General features: G+C 36.1%; 1 protein-coding gene across 3 annotated transcripts in view; it reads right to left on the reverse strand.

Annotated features, from left to right (window-relative positions):
• Positions 1 to 25624, reverse strand: part of Pcca (propionyl-CoA carboxylase subunit alpha) — a 356147-nt gene that overhangs the window by 144040 nt on the left and 186483 nt on the right. For all 3 annotated transcript variants that reach the window (XM_074043045.1, XM_074043043.1, XM_074043044.1), the window contains 2 exons: positions 17202 to 17312; positions 8652 to 8754 (listed from right to left, as the gene is read on the reverse strand). In XM_074043045.1, coding sequence (XP_073899146.1) covers positions 8652 to 8754; positions 17202 to 17312 — 214 coding nt within the window. The remainder of the gene's footprint in view (positions 1 to 8651; positions 8755 to 17201; positions 17313 to 25624) is intronic.

Genomic DNA, 25624 nt, shown 5'->3' on the forward strand with positions numbered 1-25624 from the left:
TCCTGGGATAAAGACTACTTGGTCATGGTTAGTGATCTTTTTGATGTGTTGTTGAATTCAGTTTGCCATTATTTTATTGAGAATTTTGCATCAATGTTCATTCAGGAGATTGGCCTATAATTCTCCTTTTTGGAGGTGTCTTTGCCTGGTTTTGGGATAAGTATAACATTGGCTTCATAAAATGTGTTAGTCAGTTTTCCTTCCCTTTCTATTTCATGGAACAGTTTAAGGAGGTTGGTATTAGTTCTTCTTTAAAGGTCTGATGGAATTCAGTAGAGAATCCATCAGGTCCTGGACTTTTCTTTTTGGGGAGACTCTTGATTGCTGCTTAAATTTCATTTTGTGTTACAGATCTATTCAGGTGATTAATGTCCTCTTGGTTCAGTTTTGGATGATCATATGTATCTAGAAATCTGTCCATTTCTTTAAGATTTTCAAATTTATCTGAATATAGGTTCTCGACGTAGTCTCTGATGATTTCCTGGATTTTCATGGTGTTTGTTGTTATCTCCCCTTTTGCATTCCTGATTTTACTGATTTGGGTTTTTTCTCTCCTCATTTTAGTCAGGTTTGCCAGGGGTCTATTGATCTTGTTTATTTTTTCAAAGAACCAACTTTTTGTTTCATTAATTCTTTGTATGGTTTTTTTTTGGGGGGGGTTTCTATTTCATTGATTTCAGCTCTTGTTTTTATTATTTCTCTCCTTCTCTTTGTTCAGGGATTTGCCTGTTCTTGTTTTTCTAGGAGTTTGAGATGTATCATTAGGTCATTGATTGGAGATCTTTCAGTCTTTTTAATATATGCACTCATGGCTATAAACCTTCCTCTCAGGACTGCCTTTGCTGTGTCCCATAGGTTCTGGTAGGTTGTGTTTTCATTTTCATTGACTTCCAGGAACCTTTTAACTTCCTCTTTTATTTCATCAATGACACAACTGTTCATTAAGCAATGAGTTAGAGCAGATTGAGTTTCTTTTTTTGGCACTACTTGGGTTTGAACTCAGGACTTTGAGTCCTGCTAGGCAGGCACTCTACCACTTGAGCCATGTCTTATCATTTTTAGGTAAATGGATGGAATTGGAGAACATCATTCTGAGCGAGGTCAGCCAGGCACAGAAGACCAAAAATTGTATGTTCTCCCTCATATATGGACTTTAGATCTAGGGCAAATGCAGCAATGCTGTTGGACTTGGATCACATGACAAGGGGAAAGCACATACGGGAGATATAGGAATAGGTAGAAAACCCATAACATGAAAGAGTTTGATGTCCCCACTCCAGAGGATCTAACACAGAAACCTTAAAACGACAGGTTATCATGATCAGGGAATCAGGAACCAAGGTAAAGATCAGTTAGGGTTAAATCAACATAGGTCGTAACACATGGGTACATGAAAGCAATGATAGGAATCTCTCTGTATAGCTATCCTTAACTCAACTAGCAAAAACGCTTTGTCTTTCTTATTATGCATATGTCCTTTCTTCAACAAAATCAGTGATAAGAACAGAATAGGACCTGCCTGAAACTGAAGTGGGGGAAGGGTGTGGAAGGGGGGGCAGGGATGAGAAATGACCCAAACAATGTATGCACATGTAAATAAATAAACAAAAAAAAAAGCAATGAGTTATTCAGTTTCCAGCTGTTTGCATGATTTTTGTCTTTATTTTTGTTGTTGAGTTCTAGTTTTATTGCATTGTGATCAGATAGAATGCATGGCATAATTTCTATTTTCTTGTATTTGCTGAGGCTTGCTTTGTGCCCTAGGATATGATCTATTTTGGAGAAGGACTGGATCTATTTTGGATCTATTTTGGGCTGCTGAGAAGAATATATATTGTGTAGATGTTGGATGAAATGTTCTGTAGACATCAACTAGGTCCATTTGATCTATGGTATATTTTAGATCTAGGATTTCTTTATTGATTTTTTTTTTTTTTTGGAATGAGCTATCTATTGATGATAGTGGGGTGGTTAAAGTCTCCCACGACCAGTATGTTGGAGTTAATATATGCTTTTAGGTCCTTCAGGGTATATTTGATGAAATTGGGTGTGTTGCCATTGGGTGCATATAGGTTGATAACTGTTATTTCCTTTTGGTCTATTTCCCATTTTATTAGTATGGAATGTCCTTCTTTATCTCGTTTGATCAATGTAGGTTTGAAGTCTACTTTGTCAGACACAAGTATTGCTACTACTGCCTGTTTTCGGAGGCCATTGGCTTGGTAAATCTTCTTCCAGCCTTTCATCCTAAGCCTATGCTTATTTCTATCGATGAGATGGGTCTCCTGTAAGCAACAAATTGTTAGATCTTCCTCTTTAATCCAGTTTGTCAAACGGTGCCTTTTGATGGAGGAATTAAGTCCATTAACATTAAGTGTTAGTACTGATAGGTATGTGGTGATTCCTGTCATTTAGTTGTCTTAGTTGTTTGAGGGTTTGATTGTGTGTAGCTAAATTGATGTTACTCTCTACTTTCTTGCCTTTTTTTCTCCTGTGGTTTGGTACTATCTGCCCTTTCATGGTTATGTTGGGTTTCACTTTCTGTGTGCAGAATCCCTTGAAGAATCTTTTAGAGGGGTGGCTTTGTGGTCACATATTGTTTTAGTTTCTGCTTATCATGGAAGACTTTTATTGCTCCATCTATTTTGAATGATAGTTTTCCTGGGTAGAGTATTCTAGGGTTTAAGTTATTTTCATTCAGTACCCGGAAGACCTCACCCCAAGCTCTTCTAGGAAAGAGACTTTAAAGAATAGAAAAGAAGAGACTTTAGAAGCAAGGCCTTAAAGAATAAACACTAAGAGAAGTAAAAAAAGCAACGAGGCTGTTGTGCATCTCCATCTGAGCACCTAGCACACCTGATCCCAACTTTATGCATGCCTGTCTTCTATCGTTTGTCCTTTCTGCATCTCCCATCACCCCCAGTTAGGTCAGGGAGAACAAGGGAGTGAGAGAAAGCTCGCTCCAGTCAAGGCATTCCAGTTAGTCAGGAGTGAAATCAGTATCTATCAATTGTCACAGCCCTTCAAATAAAATCTTTGTCATTAGGAATTAAAAAAAAAAGAGAGAGAGAGAAAATTGGTGGGGGGGCAGCTAAAATTTAAAGGGCACTGAGCTAAGTATTTTCCATCTAATTGTATTTTAACAGTAACTCTTTACAATCTATTATTATCTCCACATTACTGATGAGGAAACTGAGATCAAGATGGGTTAATAATTTATCCTAAGATCAGGATTAGCAATACCAAAGAACAATTTATGTCTCTGATACAAACGTCTGTGCTTTCATGCAACAATATATATCAGAAGCTTTAGCCAGTTCTAGTCAGTAGATAAACATTATGACTCACAGAAAGGAAGACACAGAGTTATCATGAATAGAAGCTGTATTGGTTCTTTAGTTAATTAGTCAGCATGTATTTCACACCAAAAAAATTAGTGCAAGGCAATCATGATATTCCAATTCCTTTGCAGTGACTGGTTTAGGAATGAGAACTGAGAAGTAGGTAGCTGGATAACTTTTAGTAAAGGCTTCTTTACTTTCTAGGAACAGAGACAATCCTCACAACCTGATCTTATCTGGATATGGCTCCTGGAAAGTCTGCAGCTCTCCTGCGATCAGCATCCTGATGAGGCACAGGCCCAGACAACACCAAAGTCAAGAGAACCCCAGAGCAGCAGCCTGAGTACACGAGCACCCTGAGCCACCTCCTCCGCATCCTCTGAACCTCCTGTTCTTATTCAGAAGACATGATAACTGCAACTGTCCAAACCAGGACTTCTGTTGCCTACACTCAGAAGCTTCCCAAGTGATTTAGAAGGTTATATAATTGCCCCTACTACAAGCCAAGAGAAAAGTTATTACATTGGATTTTTAATGTTTAGGAAGAATTGCTATAAAATTATGGAAACCGGAAGTAGAATAGTAGTTACCAAGGGCAGTGGAGAGAAGGTTGTTCAATGGATAGAGTTCAAATTTTGCAAGATAAAAAGGTTCTAAAGAGCTACTGCACAACAATATGAGAATAGTTAACACCACTGACCCATACACTAGAAATGGTTAGGATTGTAAATTTTACTATAATTAAAAATACATATAAATATCATTAGTTCTCTTTATTAATCAATAATCATGAATGAATTCCAAATGGATTAAAGAGTTAAATTTTAATTTAATTTTTAACTAATTAAATTAAATTTTAAATTTTAAATTTTAACTAATTTTTCTAATCATTGACTTACAAAATAAATGTTTAGGATTCTGAATGCATCCTCTGGGGAATGATGGAAAGGGTAAAGAAAGATACAAAAGCAAGCAAAACAGGCTAACAAAATTTAATGAACTTACTAGATGTCTGCAATAAAAATACTTTCTTAAAATCCAGAGAGTCAACATTTACTTTCAAACATCTTGAAATAGATTTAATGTGTGAAAATAGGTTGGACTGTCCATGCCATTGCAGCATGGCTCAGCTTTTGAGGATTGTCTTGCACCATGCCCCCCTCCTTCCTACTTAAAACATGTAAACCATGCCATCCACTAGGGAAGAGAGATGTGGTCACCAGCCATTTCACTACTAAGAAATTGGCCTAGAAACAGTCATCATTATAAAAGGAAGTTGAGTAGCTCAGCAGAAAGATAATAATTGTGGAATTAGGAAGGCCGAGTAACATAAGAACAGATGGAGGACAATTTGCAAAGCTACAACAAAACCTAACAAAAGAAAAAAACAATGGAAAAAGGAGGAAGTAAAATAGTTTTGTGAAGAGAGAATGGCACTTTCACTAGTATTTGAAAAGTCTGAAGTGAGAGATGGGCTTGAGCTTAAGAGAAGGGAATCCTGATCCATGAAAGACATGTGGATCTAAAGAAAGTGGGAAAAAGGAATTTTAAGAAAAAACAAATTAAAGGTAATTGAAAGGTGGGTTGGTAGAGTGGCTCAAGCGGTAGAGCACCTGCCTTGCATGTGTGAGGCCCTGATTTCAAACCCCAGTCCCACCAAGATACCTGAAAGGGACTAAAATGTTACTTTTTAAAATTTTCTCTGTAAACTTATCATAAGTTACTGAAACAAATTATTATACCAAACTACAATGCCAACAAAATAATTTAGCTTGAAATAATATGAAGTAATTGTTTAGTAGGGCTTTTAAGGATCATTCAGTGACAATGAGAACGTTTCTAATTTTATCCTTGTTTTGGCGTTGGGAATGGAACCAGGCCTCACGCATGCAAAGCACACACCCTACCACTGAGTTATACCCTTAGCCCCAAAGTGTTAAAGAATGCTTGTAAAGAAGAATAATCCTGTAGTAAGTCAGCATTCATTTATGTAAGAAATTATGTTCACCAAATTTTCTTTTATACTCAGCCTAAGAAAAATTGCTACTGTTTCTGACACTAATTTTTCTTTTTTCCTAAAATGCTCAATTATCATTTTGCTATCTAAATACTGTGAGTACACATTAATGTCTTTTTCCAAGTCATAAGGGATGAAAGAGTAAAACTCACAGAGAAATTTGGAAAATAAGATCAGCAGCCAAAACAAACAACACAAAGGAAGGGCTGTGGGCTACTGGTTTGGAAGCAAAAACATTACATTAACACACTCAGGACAGCATTATGGAGCCATACCTGGAGGGTGACTCTTAGACTCCATTCCTAAGCCAATTATGAAAACAACCTCAGAAGCCAAAGTGTGAGGATTCAAATACCAAACAACAGCTCGGATATTGCAGGCATCAGGGCCCTCTTTGGCCAACAAGCAAAAATAACAAGATTCACTTCCACTAAACAAGGTCATGCTTTGTCCAGAAGACAATATATTTTGCTAAGTATTAAAAGTGTCTGCTGTTATAGGTAGTACCAATTTTACAATAATCTGGGCTACTAAATAAGTGGTAAATTCAATAGAAAATAAACTACCAAAAATGGATAATTGGTTTTAGTACAGGAATATATATATATACATGCACAATTATCTACATAACTGAACTTTTGATCTACATATTTCATTAACATATTTCCAACCTCTAAAATAAGTTCTTAATCACAAAGAAGATATTTAAAATTATTAATGCAGTATCAAATTTACAACTTTAGGTAGGAATTATATAGAAAACTGGCCAGGTGCAGTGGCTCTACTTGTAATTCCAGCTCCTTAGGAGGTGGAGATTGGCCTGGTTCCAGGCCAGCCTAGGCAAAAAGTTAGACTTCATCTCAACCAATAGAAGCTGGGCATGGTGGCATGTGCCTGTCATCTCAGCTCCACAGGAAATACAAATAGGTCATACAGGCCAGCATGGGCATAAAAGTGAGACCCTATTTGAAACAGTGAGACCCTATAGCAAAAAGGGTTGGGAGCATGGTTTAAATGGTAGAACACCTGCCTAGCAAGTACGAGGCCCTGAGTTCAAACCCCAGTATCACCACCACCATCACCTCAAAAAGAAATTATGCAGAAGATAAACACAGAGGGAGATCGTTTCAACAAAGTACTCTGAAAGTAGCACCAAAAACGAAGGGGTTGCACTTTCTGGAATGATGGAAATATTCAATGTCTGTGTACAGGGTTAAGAGTAACACAACGGCATCCATTTGTTAAAACTGTAAATGATATTTATCTATTGTGTACATAAAATTTTTTCTTTAAAAACTTAGCAAGTGGGGGCCAGTTAAAGTGGCTCAAGCCTATAAACCTTGCTAATGGAGAGGTAGAGATAGGGAGGATCATGGGCAGTCAGTTCAAGAGGCCCCATCTCAACCAGAGGCTGGATGTCGTGGTACATACCTATCATCCCAGCTACGTGGGAAAGCACAAATAGGAGGATCACAGTCCATGCCTACTAGGCATAAAGTGAGACCCTATCTCAAAAATAACCAAAGCAAAAAACAAACAAAAACAGAAACAAAGCAAAAAGGGCTGGAATAGTGGCTCACATGGCAGAGTGCTTGCCTAACAAGCACAAGACCCTGAGTTCAAGCCCTAGTATTGAAAAAGAAGAAAAAAGAAAACACAAGTGGGGTGTAGGGAGAGGTAAAGACGAAACAATTTTTGGTGATTGTGGAAGCTGAGTAATAAGTATATGAGCCTTATAATACCCTGTTTTGCATGCTTAAAATTCTCTATGATTAAAAATAACATTAAAATGTTTCCAAAAACCTCCTAATAAATTTAAGTAATATTCATGACACAATATTAAGTTTTGACAAGCATAATTCAAACTAGATTCCCAGTATGAAAACAATTATGCAAAGTATATGTGCTACATATACATATACAAATACATATATATATGTACACTTTGAAGGGAAGACATCAAATGTTAAAAGTAATTATTGAAGAATTGTGGGGTTTTACAGGTAATTTTTACTCTTCACACTTTTAAACACACTGCAGATTCTTACCCACTTGCATACATTTCTTAAATAATAAAATCGGTTCATTTTTAACTACACTTAGGATTTCTGAAATAACAGAGGTACAAATATTAACTAAAGATAAGGGAATTAAGGAATAAATACTGCATCTGTCAAAACAATAATAAAAGGTAATGAAAGGTATGAAATTCAGGTTTGCACACCCCTCCCCTCTAGAATAGCACTGTCCAACAGAACTTGATGAAAACAGAGCTGCCATGATGAAATGTTCCTTTGTGTTGCCCAGTGCAAAGCTGCTAATCAAATGTGGCTACTGAACATTTGAAATGTGGGTAGTATGACTGAGAAACTGGTTCTTAAGTTTGATTTTAATAGCTACATGTGGCTAGTGGCTACCACACTGGACAGTACGACCATAGAAAACAACTAGATTCGTGGCTCTATTGACCATTTTCCTTTTCTTCCTAGTCATCACTGATATTCTATACTCTCTCATCTGTCCCTACCAAATCATAACTTTAAGAAAGATTACATACTAAGCTTTTTGTACTTCCTCTTGACAATCAGAGCAAACCGTATCAGCCATTAAGATAAGACTAAGTTAAATTTCCTTTCTCTTTGATTTACCTTCTCAGAGGTAATGTGCGTTTCTGGTTTGTGCTTTTCAGAGATACTTTGTTACCTCCATCTCTTTTTAAATCTTTGTTCTTCCTCTTGTGGAAAGCAAAAGGGAAGGAAAAGGAATTGAGGTAACACAATATTATCAATAGCATGGTGTACCTTATAAGGAAGATTCTACTTTATGCTAATGCAGCCTATCACTGAGAAGCATTAGTGTCACTGAGGTCTTAGTTTTATTTACCTTTTACCTGGGTTATGAGGAACCCAAGCAAAATCCTTAGGGCTTACAAATAACTATCTCAACCTGGAGTTAACTCCCTCTTGCATCTTATAGCCATATCAGATACATATACACATATATTTTTAACTGCCCATATTTATTCCTAATACTAGTTCTCAAAACTTTCTTTACAACAAATAAAATATAAATAACAAATACAAACTAGCTGAGATTCTTTTTTTTTCTTTCTGAATTAAAAAAATGTTTGAATAAAATATACACAATACCATATTTAAACATTATACTTCCCCAAAGATCCATAAAAAATCTAGAACTGAGCTCAGTCAGATCTTTTATTGGCTCCTCCCCATGCAGATTAGATTATCAATATTTTCTGCTTCATTCATTCTGATTTAAAAGAACTACCATACCTTGAATGTTCTTGAAAATGCTGTGCTCGTAACTGGGATGTCACAAACAACGATGATGCTATTGCCAATAACTGTTTTCTCTCACTCTCTGTTAATGCATGTCCTGAGGAAAATCAATAGATCAATCAGTTGTATTACGTTATACATAATATATATAAATATACATGTATATTATATAGTTACATTATGTATAACATTAATATCTGTGCTTCTGTCTTACAGAATTACTAGCCGTTCAAACAAGGATTTTATTAGGCATCTATTGTGGAGATAGTATTGTACAAGGCACAGGATCAGAAGTGTAAGAGCGTTCAGTAAAAGTTTACTTAAACAGATGCACAGAACAAAACAATTATAAATGAGAAAGTCATGCCCACAGAGATCTCTTGGAAAAGCTTTAACTCCTCACATTTGCATCCTGTTATCATTTCCCATCTTACTTCTAAGGAACTAAGGATAAAGGCTAGAAGCTCCAACTCGGCGGAAGTGGAGAGACACTAATAGAGGACACAGATAAGGCCATGCTTTCTAGCATGAAGGAGTCAAGGGAAATGAGGTATGCAGTCAGGGATTAAAGTCCAGTCATCAATCCATCAACTGATTTCTCTCTCCCGCATTTTCACTTCCCACCATAATGCAGCTGGCTCAGGGGCCATGATCTAGCCTGGGGTAGCTTCGGGGAGATCACTTGGCAGGGCTGAGTGCTGTACTGCTGGTAAGCCTACTCCATTTGCAGAATTCTGCAAGTGGATGTGAGTCTAGGCAGGATCTGACACTCCAGGGTCTGCAGGTGAATACTTTTCCCTGGAGAGCTGTGTAATGGCACATTTCTCATGCTATTTACCACAGTACTATATAACAGATAGTAGAGTACTAAATAGTACAATGCAGTAGGCCCAACCTAACTTCTTTTATACAACTCAAAAATAAAAAACATGTAACTATCCAAACTTACTTGGATTGAAATATGTTGAAATATTAAAATATTGAAATATGAAGTGATGTGAACATTATGGCTAAAAATCACTCAAAACAAATTTAAAAATTCATAATTAAAATATAAGTTCTTTCAATATCTGCAGCACATTTCTTTTTGTGCTCCATGAAACAGAAGGATAGGGAAAACCAAGTAATCCAATCCTCTTTGAGACATACTCAAACACTACTACTCCCTTTTACAAATTTGGGATCTATCAATTGGTTCTGGGAATTCAGTCACAGGTTCCCCTCAGTGGCCTAATAAACCAAACTCTATAGGCTTTGGAAAGTTCTTGATTTTTTTTCCCAATACTGGTGCAATGATGAAAACGTCCCATAATTAACTACACTATATGAGGAGTATTACAGAGACTTGGTCCCAAGTCTTCTCAAAATACACAGTCTACAAGAAAAGTTTTCCAGTGTTGCCCATGAATAGCTGGGTGTCCCAGAAGCTACTCATGAGTCAGCAAGATCAAAACAAGTCTCATTATTGTTTCATAAGATTTATTTGCTTTTCTAAAAACTCTCATTTTCTCAAGAGTGTACTGCAGAGGTTCCCAGATCCCAGGATTACATAACCATGTGATGACTTCATTGCTCTTATGTCAACACATAATGGATTTACTATTGTTACTTTTTACATGAATTAATATTTTAAAGTTTCTTAGTTTTAGTTTATAACATAGCAAATATCTATATAAATCACAAAGTTTCTTGGAGTATCAAGAGGATCAGTGCTTTGTGAACTTTCTGGGCATCCAAATCACTTGGATTCCTTCACTCCACCTGCAGAGACAGATTGGAAGAAGGTACAGGGTGGGACCCAGCAATCTGCATTTCTAACAAGCTCCAGGGTAAGTCACCAGTGTGAGACAAGCCATCAGATCTCATTTCAAAGAGAACTGTTTTAGACTAATGTTTATCAAACAGTGGAAAGAAGTCAGTTCATGATATCAGCTTATTGGGTTATACTTAACAAGACAAATTATTAGAGCACTTTGAACACAGAATTTGGCATGAGTATTGTGTGTGAGGGCATGTGTGTGCATTTGAAGTCAGGATGCAAAATACATTTCTTCCAGTGGTTCACAGTCCAAATACCTCCCAAGTCACTTCTTTAGACATGTGCGTAGTACGTATCAGCAGCAGGAAAAAGGCCCTTTAATGGCAAGATACTCAATGGACATTTCACTTGGTCTAATCAGTTGTTGGCATGCTTAGGCAATATGAGAAAGGAGGTTCCCAAATAAAAGCAGCCATCTCTCAGGCAAAGATGTGATGCACATCAACTTTAACCCTTTTGACATCTCACTTCAAAAAGGAGGTATGCAGGTCCAAACAGGCCATGTATAAAGATATGTACTCATAACTGGTCTCTTCTAACATTTATAGCCTTTAGACTTTTCCTGATTATGCAACAGAGTAGCCTTGACTTCCACATGTTTCTCTGTGGCAGGATAACCTGGACAGTGTCTCTACCCTGGTTCTGACCTTGGTCTCCTTTTGAATGATGTCCACTGGTGGCCCACAGGTGACAGTATGCTAATTTGTACTAAGTTTGGCACATCTACATTCCATTCTCAGCTCTAGACTAATAAACTAAGCCAGAGGTACTTCATTCACTTTTCCGAACAGGATCTCACCCATAAAACCCTGCGCAGTTGTCACCAGGGGAGTTAATGCCTGCCAACTCCTAACTCGCTGAAATGGCTTACTGATGAATCCTATGCAATTACAACTTTGGGACACAGTATGTATTTAAATGCTTTCAGATTCTTCCTACCCCTTTTGAAAGTGTGAACATTTACAATCTGATACTTGCTTCCATCTTTCCTCCAACTGGATTAAGGGGTATGTGAAATGTAAATAGTGCGAAGGCAGAAATATTGAGAAACTCCAATCTACCACACAGGACAAAGGCAGCCCAAGCACTCTGGCAGCCATAAATCTTCAGCAGGACAAAGTCAATTCTTATTTCAAGTACAATTTTGCCCCAGATGGAATTCTAACTAAGGCTTCTCTCAAACCCAACTCTTGGAGCCTTCACAGCATGACAGCCTTAAAGCTCTCTTGCCATGGCAACAAGTAAAGGATCCACTCTGCACAGATGAAGAAATGGCCAGAAGATGCAGTTTAAAAAGCCTTAGGGTTGGGCTAGGAGTGTAACTCAGTGATAGAGGGTGTGCCTAGCATGTAGAATGCTCAGGGTTCAACCCCCAGCACTGAAAAAAAGGTAGCTGGGGAGCTTAGGGTTTTGGACAGCATTTTACCCATGTATCCCCACAGCCTAGACCACAACTTCAACCACATAGGCTCAGTAAATACTTGTGACTGAAAGGAGAAAACTTCCTCCTCACAATAAAGCCTCCTAACTTTTGGGGAGGCAATTTCAGACAAAGCCTCACACCCTAAATAGGGAGTACTTATAGCAGTTGATCACCCTAAGTGGTATTAGTTCAATCATCTATTTTTAATAGTCATGTGGTAGTTACCTTTAAATGTGGTGTTGTGGTAAATAATACTGCTGTTAGTCCTGATTCTGGGTCATGCAGGGTCTCTATGTGGTCCATGGCTTTGTCGACCACTGGCTTCATTTATCAGGTAATCTGGTTGGACATTTTATTGAAGAATCTTTAAAGAGACAATCGCTCTAGGGCTGCTTAGGTTTCTCAGAGGTTATTCTATTACTGTGCCTGAGAGGACCTTTCTGTCTGCCAGCATCCTGGGAGACAAGTGGAGAAGAACTTGCAGGGTGCCACTAAATTCAGTATGTCCATTTTCTCTCAACCCTCTGTCCAGCTGAGCCCAGTGTCTCATGTGCAGGAACTGTGTTATTCTTTTCTCCTTGGTGGTACTAGGGATTGGACTCAGTACATAGTGCTTACTAGACAATTGCTCTACCACTTGAACCACAACCCTACTCTAGGACTGGGGCTATGAGGACATCTTCCAGAGATTAACGTTAGGCCAATAGTCTTACCTTTAGGACTTTCCCAAGGTACCTGGACCCAAAAGAGACTTCTGAAGGGTTCTATGGGATAATGGGCTATTTCTCAGTTTTTCCCCACTGAGAAAAAACAGTTTTTTGAACTGTTGCTGAGTGTTCAACTTTCTTAGGATGCAAAGTCAGTAAAGAATCACTTACTAGCTTTTCATTTACTAAAATTCTATTTCCTCTTTTTTTCCTTGTGGGTTTGTTATCTTCAGAAAACTCAAGTTAGTGGGTTTTGGAGTGGGAAAAATCTGTGTATTTAAGCAATCATCTTTACTTCAAAATCAGATTAAGTACTTTCTTGAACAACTGACTGCCTCTAAAGGATGAAACATTTCTGAATCCTTATTTGTTGATAAAGAAAGACTTTCTTAATTGGATATCATACTTTCGAGTCAAATTCTTTCTTTCCTATGTAGCAGATTCTATTTTAATGGTCTCTAATTTCTAGTTTATAATAGACTCTGAAGATGATCTCACTAAACACACTATACATATGACTTTTTCTTTCATTCTAGAAGCTTCAAAAAGGTTTTTGTTCTTGATATGCCCAGAGGGATGACTTTTTAAAATTAATCCTGCCTGAAATTCAGTGAAGCTTTCCAATATCATCTCAAGGCTGTCTTAAGAACAGTGAAAGAAAAACTCCTCTATTATTTCTCCTTTTTAAAATATCATTTTCTTTACATGAAATTCCTATTATATATTTACTTACATGTAAACTCTTTTGAGCCTGTGCTCTGTATCTCTTATTTCCTGGCATGATTTTATTCTCTTTACCTTTTGTCACATATTTTGAGATACTTCTTCCGTTTACTCCTTTGGGTCACTCATTCAGTTGTCAGCAGTGACTGTATTATCTTTTCCTTTACTGAAATGTTTTACTTATTTCTAAAAGTCACAGTTGTTAGTTTATCAAATCTTTCTACTCTAACTTAATATTGTGCTTACTGTTTTTCTGTAGTGTGGTTATCTGCCTCCAATACCAGCAATTCTAAAACCAAGAGCCACCTGTGCTCAGACATTCTTCTACATCTCTTCCTCCTTAGATGGGGGAATCCTTCTCCTTTTTACACTAGTGAGTCTGTTTGTTCTCCATACTCAGGTCAAAGGGTTAGTTATGGTTTGTTGGTAAATATTTAACAACCAACTGGGCTATGGGGGAAGAAAAAAGTCCTAATGTACAGCATTTGTCTATTTCCTTGGAGTAAATACTCTCTCCATAGCTGATTTGAAATTGCCATCAAACATTAAAGCTGATGGCTTATGAAGATAGGTACACATGGCTCTCACATGCCAGTATTCTGGCAGCCCCAGCCCCAGTGAACAGAGTCCTTGGAGAGGTTTTCCAATAGTCCAAAATGCTACCTCATCCTTAAGACAGTCTAGATTGCCTAGAACTGTTTTTTTTTTCTTTGCTCTAAAGACATTCTGCTTATATCTTTACTCAGCACTCATTTTATTCTGTCCTGCAGTGTTGTGAATTCTTTACATACTTATTTGTCTGATGTTAGCTCCTTAATGACAGGAAAAATGCACTATTCATTTCTGATTTCCTTCTAGTCTACACACATTATCTGTTGAATGACTTTAATGACTGAAATTCAATACAAATACCATAGTACAAATTGACTAAATTCAATGGAAAAAGGAAAAGTATAATTCATTGTACACTTTTCATGGTGAATCAATTTTGTTTTTAGCCAAAATCTGTTACTTCTCAGAAGAAAAAGATAATTCTGACAACCGCTTTTGATGGGACTTGAAGCTAAAAGGTAGCAACAAAACAGAGAAATAAGTCCAAAATGTTCATTACAGGCCAATTGAAATTGTATTTCTAAAATGCCTTCTTCATTTTTCCTTTAGAGTTCAGAATCAAAGGAAAATCGCTTTTCAACATCAGTGTAAGAAGTTGATAAGAACAATTTCTTGAATATCCTATTTTTTTAAAATTTTAGACACAATCATTTCAAAGTTCAAATGTAAGAAGCTTTAGTAAACCTGTCCTAGTGTACAAATAGACTTGAGAAAATACACACAAATACAGAAAATGTTAATGTAGTCGTGAAGACAGGCACTTGCCTATGAACAGTGCTTGGGAGAGCAGGACAGATGGGAAGCAGATGGGTAATCCCAAAGGGGTGAAACGACCCGGCCTCAAACATATTGAGAAGATCCTGCACTAACTTCAGCTGCCACTTCCTGCTGTCTCTTTTGGGCACATACATCAAACAGTCAAAGATGACAGTTTAATATATCTAAGACTTGCTCTGCAGAAATAACTGGGGAAGGAGAAACAGTGTAACCTGAAGAAGATTAGAGATGGTAGCCATTCAGAGAAAAACTCACACAAAAATAACATGAGGGAATAAAATAAGAGGTAGACATGAAGAATGGCAAATACAGGAGAGCACTTTTAAAGTCCTTAGAAGCAAAATGACAACATGTCACATACTTTAATCAGTAAGTTTTGTGGTTTATGAATTTAGATGCTAGCACAACTAAAACAATATTCAAACTGGTAGTGACAATCCTAGAATTGGGTCTGGGGATGTACCTTAGTGGCTGAACACTTGCCTAGCATACGCAAGGCCCCAAGTTTAATCTCATGTATTGCCAAAAACAAACAAACAAAAATAACAACAAAAACCCCAAAGAAACGAAAAGAAAATCCTAAGATCAATTCCTGACTTCCTTATTTTACTGGTCATTTAGCTTTATCATGTCTTTGAGCTTTAGTTTCCTCACATGGAAAACAAAGCTGAGATTGAATAATTGCCAAAGGTTCTTTTAACAACTTACAATAATTAAAAATATCATGATCCTTTATAGTATAGGTATAAGAAACAATGTTATGATGTCCATACTGATAATTCCTTACCAAAAAAGAAATGCACCATATTAAATCTGTCACAAAAAAACCTGCAATGTTTAGGTTTTAAGTAAATTTCTGAATTTGAAGGGCATTATTTTATCTAGAAAATTTGGAACATTTTCTATTGGTAGCAAATGTTCAGTGTATAATCATCAACCCCAGTTAGAAAAGTTTAATGCCCCTTTTTCTTCTCCTATGAGATATTTTACCATATATGCATATATATAAATGTGTATGTGAATACACATAAATATGCAACACAATATATTTGTTCTAAGAACTTATTTTTACCTGTTTTCTCCTTCTGCCTACTGTTGTCTATCACATAACCTTCACAGATGTATTTGGCAGGCAGACAAAAAAAAAAAAAAAAAAAAAAAGCCTGTGGCAGTTTCAAGTCCACTTCACAACTTACTACAACTTCCAATTAAAACTTTATATAAAGGACAAGAGACCAAAATAGTAGAATCAACAGTAAGTGAACTGGTTATATGTACAGATAATTTAAAATATTCAAATACTCTCATATCAATATATAGATAAGATTCTTTTTATTAATTCAACAAATGTTTACTTCCTATCTATGATGGTTTGTTGCCAGTGATACAATAAACAGCAATGATGTTAAGTGTTTCTGACCTCATGTAAACAATAGATGCTAATGAAAGAATCACTCAAGTATAAAACTGTAATCATGTTAAGAATGTAATATATTTTATATTTTTCAGAATTCAAAAGGTTAGGGAAAAGAACCTGATGAATCATTAGTTTTTGTTTTAAGAGTCCAAATAAAAGAAATCCTTAATTTCTCTTGATACTAATGATAAAACTCTATAACACCAAAATTCTAAAAGAAGATTCAAATCAATTATAGACAGTTAACTTCACACAAACTGTATTATAATTTTTGAATTAAAAACTGCTTTGAAAATACATCCAACAGCTTAACTACAGAAAGTTGACTTGATCTGAATCTATGTGTCATTCTGTATATTGAAACACTAAATGGAAGACTTTCAAACCTTCATATATTCCCAAGTTCATTAACAATCTAGAGGATTGTGGCTTTCACTTCCATATGATCTCTAAGTCTCAAGTAAGTCCTATCAGATTCATAATAATACATGCTAACCATGTTTTCAAAGCTCACTAAAGGGTTTCCCCTGCCACCCACTTCATGAATCATTTTCCATTACTTGGGAACACTGACAATTTTCCAATGCTAAATTTCACATTCCTCTCATTCCTTTATTCGAAACTTTGTTTGTCAGAATAAAAACCATCATCTTTTTAGGCATTTTCATTTTCAGTAGTAGGACTAGTGCTATTTTTCATAAAGACATATAATTTATCACTAAAGAAGAGTTCCTGCTTGTAATCATCTCAGTAAGTCAAATTTGATTTGACTTTCAAAAACCAGATCAGGTCAATTATCCATCTATATGCTTTTCTCATGAACTAGACTAAACATTCCATGTAGCTGAATTCTTCATTCAACAAAACTGGAGAGGAACACATTCATGAATGAACACTCAAAATCATAAATGTCAATAGTCTAGGATACTCTAAATGTTAATCAAGTATGATATTAGCCAAAAGTCCTTAATTTCAAAATGGCAAAAAAATTAAACATTATGACAAAGCTTAAAAATAACTTTGAAAGAACTTCTAATGACAAAAAAACATTCCAGTGCATACAAACCTTTGAAACCATCAGGATAGACTTCAGAGAGAAATTTAGTGCTGATGTCTCCTTTTACAAAGCGCGAGTTGATTATCACCTCTCGAAGTAATGCAATATTATGTGTAACACCTAAAAATAAAATAGTATCAGACTGAATTGGAGAACAATGAGTAAGTTAAATATCTAACTGTGATTAGAGTGAAGAAACTTATCAGTATCGCATGACCTGTGAAAAATCACTCAGGATTACTTATCTCTTTAACTTCAAGTAACAATAATAAATATCTGAATGTGAGGTATTATAAAACATTAAATATAACCTGGCTTTTACTGCCAGGTTAATTCAAAAATGGCTTGTCAATAAATGGTACTAGAGCAAATAGAAAAAGAAGAAAAGGCAAGGTGCTGGTGGCTCACACCGTAATCCTAGCTACTCAGGAAGCAGAGATCAGGAAGCTCATGGTTTGAAGCCAGCCCAAGCAAATAGTTTGTGAGACCCTATCTTGGAAAAACCCTTCACAAAAAAGGGCTGGTGGAATGGCTCAAGGTGAAGGCCCTGAGTTCAAGCCCTAGTACAAAAAAAAAAAAAGAAGAAGAAGAAGAAAGGGGAGGAAGGGAAGGGAAGGGAGGGAAGGGAGGGGAGGGGAGGGGAGGGAGGAAGGAAGAAAATGAACCTCAACTCCAACTCACATCCGACAGGGATAAAATTAATTCAAAATGAATTGCAAACGTGAACATAAAACCTAAAACTATCTTAAGAATTATAGAAGAAAATAGGAAAGGAAGAAATTTTTGCTACCTTGAGTTACACAAGAGATTCTAAGCTTACACACAAAAAGCATGAAGCATAAAAATACCAACATATTGTACTTCATCAAAATGTACAGGTCTGCTCATCAAAAGATAGTTTTAAAAAGAAGAAATGGCAAGTCACAAACTGAAAGAAAATAATCGCAACACATATATCAGACAAGAAACTTATACCTGGAATATATAAACAACACTTGTAACAATTATAACACAACAAACAAAACAAGTTTTTTAAAAGATGGGAAGATACCTAAATAGATATTCAGAAAATGCCAGTAAGCTCAAGAAAGATGTTCAAAATCATCACTGTCAAAGAAAGGAAATGAGATGCCACTATATGCCAATTTACATGCCTAAACATTCAGGTGGATAATGCCAAGTGTGGGCAGGGGAAGAAACAAAAATGGAAAATTCTGTAGTAACATACTGAAATGGCATATCCAATTTGGAACAGGTTGGCAGTTTCAAACACTTAAACATATGTTCATCATATGATTCAGACAATTCATACATAAGTATTTGCCCAAGTTAAATGAAAATATGCCTGCATAAAGATTTATACATAAAAGTAAACAGTGACTTTACTCACAATAAAATCAAAACCTAGAAACAAGGTAAACATCTATCATCAAGTGAATAAATCAATGACTGTGGTTTGTCCACACACGGAATTCTATTCATTCATAAAATGAACTAAGTCACTAACACACAAAATAACAAAGACAAAGCTCAAAGTAACTGTTACATTAAAGAAGCAAGACTAAGTCTATGCATCCAATCTTGTCTGACCTCAGAAGCTAAGTAGGGTTCGGCATGGTTAGTACTTGGATGGGAAGAAGAAAAACCAAAAACAATGAATACATGGGGGCTGAGGGAGTAGCTCAGTGGCAGACTGCTTGCCTGGCACACGAGAGGCCCTGAGTTCAATCACCAGCACTGCCAGGAAAAAGGAAAAACAGCACATACATCCCAAAGGTGTGCAAATCACAACAAAGAAACACAAGAAATACAAAAAAGGCAACACAACTCCTCTAAAAATTTCTAACATTTCAATAATTGAACCCAAAGATATTCAAATGGTTGAAATGTCATGCAAAGAATTTTAAAGTTTCTTTTAAAAATAATCAATGACCTCAAAAAGGATTCAAATAAACAGCTGAATGAAATAAAGAAGTCAACTTAAGACACGGATGAGAAATTCAGCAAAGGGATGGAGATTCTGGGAGAGAAAAAAAGGACAGAAATCTTATAGTCTCAATAAATCAAATTAAAACCTCAATGGAAATCATCACCAATAGACTATACCATGCAAAAGAAAGAATATCAGGTATTGGGGACAAGGCTGAAAAATTATTACACAAAATAACAGCAAAGAAACAAAAAAAGGAGGGGGATCATAACTGCAACTAAGAAAACAACCTTACATATCTGTGATATAGAACTAGGAACTGAGACACAGACTAAAGGCATAGAAAATTTATGCAATAGTAGTAGAAAATTTCCTAAACCTAGAAAGAATTGGCTATTCAAGTACACAAGACATTTAGAACCCAAATAAACATTACCAAAAGAAAAACCTCTCCACAGCACATTATAGTTAAAAATGCCAAGAAGAGAATAAAGAACCTGAAAGCTTCAAGAAAGAAGCAGTAAGTTACATACAAAGGCCAACCTATCAGAATGAACAGCAGACCTCTCAGGAGAAACCCTAAAGGCCAGAAAACTATGGCCTGATGTATTTCAAGCCTTGAAACAAAATAACTGACAACCAAGATCACTATATCCAGCAAAGTTATCCTTTAAAATTGAAGGTGAAATAAAGATCTGCCAAGATAAGCATAAATGAAAGCTATTCATGACCACTAAGGTAGCATGACATAAGATAGTTAAAGGGAATACTACACACAGATGAGGAAGAAAGATATACACAAAGATGAGAGCTTAGGAAAGAACAAATCTCACTAGAAGAATTGATAAACAAATGAAAATTAGGAAAGAATCAAATATTGTTAATAGAACTGCAAAACTCTACAATGAAGACAGAAGAAATTAGAACATACCTTCAATAATAACCCAAAATATAAAGAGTCGAAATGGATTAAGAAATCATGGTATTTATACACAATGGAATTCTACTCAGCCATGAAGAAGAATGAAATCTTATTATTCACAAGTAAATAGATGGAACTGGAGAACATGATTCTGAGTGAAGTTAGCCAGGCTCAGAAGACCAAAAATTGTATGTTCTCCCTCATATGCGGACTTTAGATCTAGGGCAAATACAGCAATGTGATTGGACTTGGGTCACATGATAAGGCGAGAGCACACACGGGAGGTATGGGGATAGGTAAAAAACCTATCCCCATTGGTATCCTCAATGCAGAGGAACTAATACAGAAACTTTAAAGTGACAGAGGTCAACAGGAGAAGGGGATCAGGAACTAGAGAAAAGGTTAGTTCGAGAAGAATCAATTAGAATGTAATAACATATATGTACATGGAAGCAATGCTAGGAATTTCCCTGTAAAGCTATCCTTATCTCAACTAGCAAAATGCCTTGTCTTTCTTATTATTGTTTATATTCTCTCTTCAACAAAATCAGAGATAAGGGCAGAACAGTTTCTGCCTGGAAGCGAGGAGGTGGGGAGGAGAGGGAGGAGACGGGAGGGTTAGGGGGAGAAATGGCCCAAACATTGTATGCACATATGAATAAATGAAAAAAAAAAGAGTCATAACTCTCCAGTTAACAGACACATACTGCCTGAATGGATTTTAAAAAATAGTAATAATAAGATCCAACAGTTTGCTGTCTGCAAGAAGCTCCTCTCACTGGCAAAAAAAACGTAACAGAAAGTGAAAGGATGGAAAATTATCTTCCAAGCAAAAACTGACAAATGGGATTTATCAAATTACAAAGCTTCTCATAGGAAAGGAAACAATTACCAAAGTGAACAGACAGCCTACAAAATAGAAAAACATCTTTGCCAGATATTCTTCCAATAGGACATTAATATCCAGGACATATAAAGAATTTAAGAAAGTAAATTTCAAAAGAACAAATAATCTAATCGATTAAGGAGCACATGAACTAAACAAGCAGCTTTCAACAGTAATGGTACAGATGGCCTACAAAAAAAGTTCAACATCTTTAACCACCAGAGAAATACAAATCAAAACTACACTGAGATTCCATTTCACCGCTATCAGAATGGCTATCACCAAGAAAACAAGAAACATGGATGCTGGGGATGCAGCTCAGTAGTAGAGCACTTGCTTAGCACCCACAAAGCACAAATTTTGATTCCCAGCACTGTCAAAAAAAAAAAAAAAAAAGAGAGAGAGAGATGTTGGTGTGGATGTGGGCAAGAAAGAAACCCTTGAGCACTGTTGGTAGGAATGTAAATTAGTCAAGACACTATGGAAACCAGTATGGAGATTCCTCAAAAAACTATAACTACAGCTATCACATGCTCAAACAACACCACTCCTGGGTATACACCAAAATCATCAAACTCAACATACAATAGAGATACCTGCAAAAACTCATGTTTACTGTGGCAATATTCCCAATAATTACATTATGAAATCAGTCTAGGGTGCCCATCAATTAATGAATGGATTAACAAAATGTGAGATATATCATACATATATCTGTATATATGTATATATCATAGAGAAAAGATATATATATATCTTTATATATATATATACAGAGAGAGAGAGAGAGAGAGAGAGAATGGAGTTTTATTCTGCCATATAGAACAAAATATTGTTGTTTGCAGGAAAATGGATGGAACTGGAGATCATCATTTTAAGTGAAATAAGCTAGACTCATTGCAAGTTTTCTCTCATATGTGTAATCTGGATTTTAAAAAGGTATTAAAATAGAAGTGGGACTATTTTGGAAGAGTAAAGGAACCAACAGGGGAGGAGCATAACTGGGGAGAGTAAACATAATCAAAGTACAATATAAACATGTAATAATGAAACCCATTATTTTGTACAACTAATATGTGCTATTAGAAAAAGAAATCTTTAGATAGTGGGCTACCCTATATCCTATTATATATGAAAGGAAAGAAGAGTATCTCTTCTCAATATGACTTCCAATCCCCATGCTAATCAACATTAACACCTTAATACAAACTTCCAGGTTTTTTTAATGTGTTTCTTTATACTAGACCATATGAAAATCATATAAAAAGTTTTGAGCATCTTTGTTTCTGACTCAGAATATACTGTTTAAATTTTAGAAAAGGTAATTCTCAAGTTACCCAAACTACCTGAAAACACTTACAGAAAGTTCTGGAATCCAAGTATCAAGTTTGTGTCTCTCACTGTACAAATATTTCATAGAAGTTACATAAGCACAGTGGTATAATAAATATCTGTGTTGTGCATTCCCATGAGAAATGCAACATTTTCCCAACCTTGCTCTGCAGATAATGACTTATCCCACATCCAATAAGTACTATGTTTAAAGGCAGTTATTTTTTTAAACAGGGAAAAAACAACCAAAATTTACTTTACTTGCATTAGAGTATTAAGACTCCTCCAATGAGGCTACTTAAAAAGCTGGACATCGATCTACCATTTGATCCAGCAATACCACTCTTGGGGATATACCCAAAAGACTGTTACTCCAGAGGCACCTGCACATCCATGTTTATTGCGGCACTATTCACAATAGCCAAGTTATGGAAACAGCCAAGATGCCCCAGCACTGACGAATGGATTAAGAAAATGTGGTATCTATACACAATGGAATTTTATGCAGCCATGAAGAAGAACGAAATGTTATCATTCGCTGGTGGATGGAATTGGAGAACATCATTCTGAGTGAGGTTAGCCTGGCCCAAAAGACCAAAAATCGTATGTTCTCCCTCATATGTGGACATTAGATCAAGGGCAAACACAACAAGGGGATTGGACTATGAGCACATGATAAAAGCGAGAGCACACAAGGGAGGGGTGAGGATAGGTAAGACACCTAAAAAACTAGCTAGCATTTGTTGCCCTTAACGCAGAGAAACTAAAGCAGATACCTTAAAGCAACTGAGGCCAATAGGAAAAGGGGACCAGGAACTAGAGAAAAGGTTAGATCAAAAAGAATTAACCTAGAAGGTAACACCCACGCACAGGAAATCAATGTGAGTCAATGCCCTGTATAGCTATCCTTATCTCAACCAGCAAAACCCCTTGTTCCTTCCTATTATTGCTTATACTCTCTCTACAACAAAATTAGAGATAAGGGCAAAATAGTTTCTGCTGGGTATTGAGGGGGGGGAGCGGGAGGGGGTGGAGTGAGTGGTAAGGGAGGGGGTGGGGGCAGGGGGGAGAAATGAACCAAGCCTTGTATGCACATATGACTAATAAAAGAAAAATGAAAAAAAAAAAGACAAAAAAAAAAAAAAAGACTCCTCCAAAGGCTTTAATAAATATTTTTATAAGAAAGTACTGGAAAGTATAAGAAACTTCTGATTACACCAGTATACCTAAAGAATCACTGAAAAAAAAAAGTGACATTTACCTTATTTAGGTAACACTTACACAGATGAAAATAAAGAGCAATTCAAGGCAATATGCTAGGATCCTTAAAAAGAAAAGCTAGGGGTAACAACTTAAAAGACTTCTTAAAAGAGGCAAAGATATAAAAGAGAAATTAATCCCTTAGTCATGTTTTATAAGCAGACAAAACTAAAAGACTGTTGAAGAAGAAAAGTATTTCATTTGCCAGAAAAGTACTTATGTATAGGCAAGACAGAGTGTTCCCAAACAAGAATGTATTGGAGACTTATGCTGGTGGGAAAAGAGGGAGAGAGAGGGAGAGGAGACAAAGGGAGAGAGAAAGAGAGAAAGGGAGAGGATGTAGCAGGATGCAAAGTTAGATAACCGAGGTTTAGATAATGTCAGGGAGGAACTTTAAAATAAGTGCTAAGAATTTTCACTGTTCTAACAACACATTGTTTAGTGGATATTTTTGCAGGGAGGACACTTATAGCAAAGAGGAGAGAATGGAGCCAGAGGAAGCCAAAAATTCAACAGGGTATTCAGGATGCAAGAAGCCATGCAAAGACTTCATGGTCCCTTCAGAACAATGGCTGAAGCAGGGTAGAGCTGTCTAGATTTATGCATTCCAGGAATCACTCAAGCTGTTACATGGAAAAGGGACTGCAAAGCAACAGAAGTGAAGACAGGAAAATGCATTTGTTCACAACTACGTAATGAAAAAAAAAACAACTACATAATGAAAAACACCAGAGCTGTGGTCTATGGCTGGGTGTTGACAGTATAGGCAGAGAAAAGGAGCTGACAGTACAGCTTCGGCTTGCAGACAGGGTTGAATGATTCAGTTGATGAGAAGAATGGGGAGATGAGTCAAGCACAACAAAATTTTTGACTTTATAGTATGACAGAAGATGCCATGTACAGTAAAGGGACAGGTTGGCAAAAGAAGCTTTATGCATTTTGGACAAGTTAGATGTCTGTAAGATGACTGGCTAATGCTTAACGATTCAAGTTCAGAAGAAGCAGGCATACTAGACTGTCTACAATGGAAAATAGATGTCCTCTGGTCTCATTGATAGCCACCCACATAAAGGGATATGAAAGAACATTGAGAACCAGAGAAGGGCAGAAAGTAACGAGCACTATACAAATTATTCATATATCACAACACCAGAAGTTTTGGGAAAAATAAGATTCTAAGGGATGACTGGCAATGATAAAGTTTCGAAAGCCAAGGTGCAGCAGTAATTTCTAGATTTTTCTTAAATCAAAATTAAGAATATTTCAATTTATAAGATTTTTGCAAAATAGTATGCATGCTAGCAAGGCAGTCTAACTTCAAGACTTCTGACAATTTCTGAGGGATCCTTTCTCTCAGTAAAATAAAAATAATACCATTCACTTACATACTTAGTACTTCATATTTAACTTGACTAGTTTTCCTATTACAGCCTGGTACTGGGAAAAAGCTTTCTAGCTGTCTGTGTGGCCAATGCCAAAATACTTGAAACCAGATGCTGTCTTTAGTAAAATAGGACACAACTTTCAGAAACAGTCAGTGATAATCTGAACCTTTAAGATATTTTCTTAAGATTAAGTTATTTATGATAAGACTGCTGTAATACCTAAAGATCAACTTCTGACTGAGAGCATACAACAAATTAAAATACATGCAATTTTACAGGATAAATATGTTGTAATTTTACTGCATTTTCAAAGCTGAGAAAGAAATGTTGATTTTAGAAAATGTGACTCAAAGGAATTATAAGTAAATATTAACTTACATCTTAAAAATCAAAAAAAGAGAACTATTCAACCACACATGAAGGATTCTTATAAAATCTTTCTACTTCAATAATTAATGCAGCATAAAAATTGTAGACTCTTATCCAATAAAATTAAAACACCATATTTTCCTTTAATGCTCTCTGCATATTACATGTTACCATGCACAATCAAATCATTATCTTTTTTTCTTTCCTCAGGACTAAATGGTGAAATCACGGCTAATAGAAGAATTGATTGTTCCAAAAACTACTGTATATTAATCCTATAGCCCAAACAGGAATAATCAGAAAGTTACTGTATATATAAAAGCTCAAAGCATCAGTATGGACGGGAAA

Source organism: Castor canadensis, chromosome 10, assembly GCF_047511655.1.
Source record: "Castor canadensis chromosome 10, mCasCan1.hap1v2, whole genome shotgun sequence".
In the NCBI taxonomy this organism is placed as follows: domain Eukaryota; kingdom Metazoa; phylum Chordata; class Mammalia; order Rodentia; family Castoridae; genus Castor; species Castor canadensis.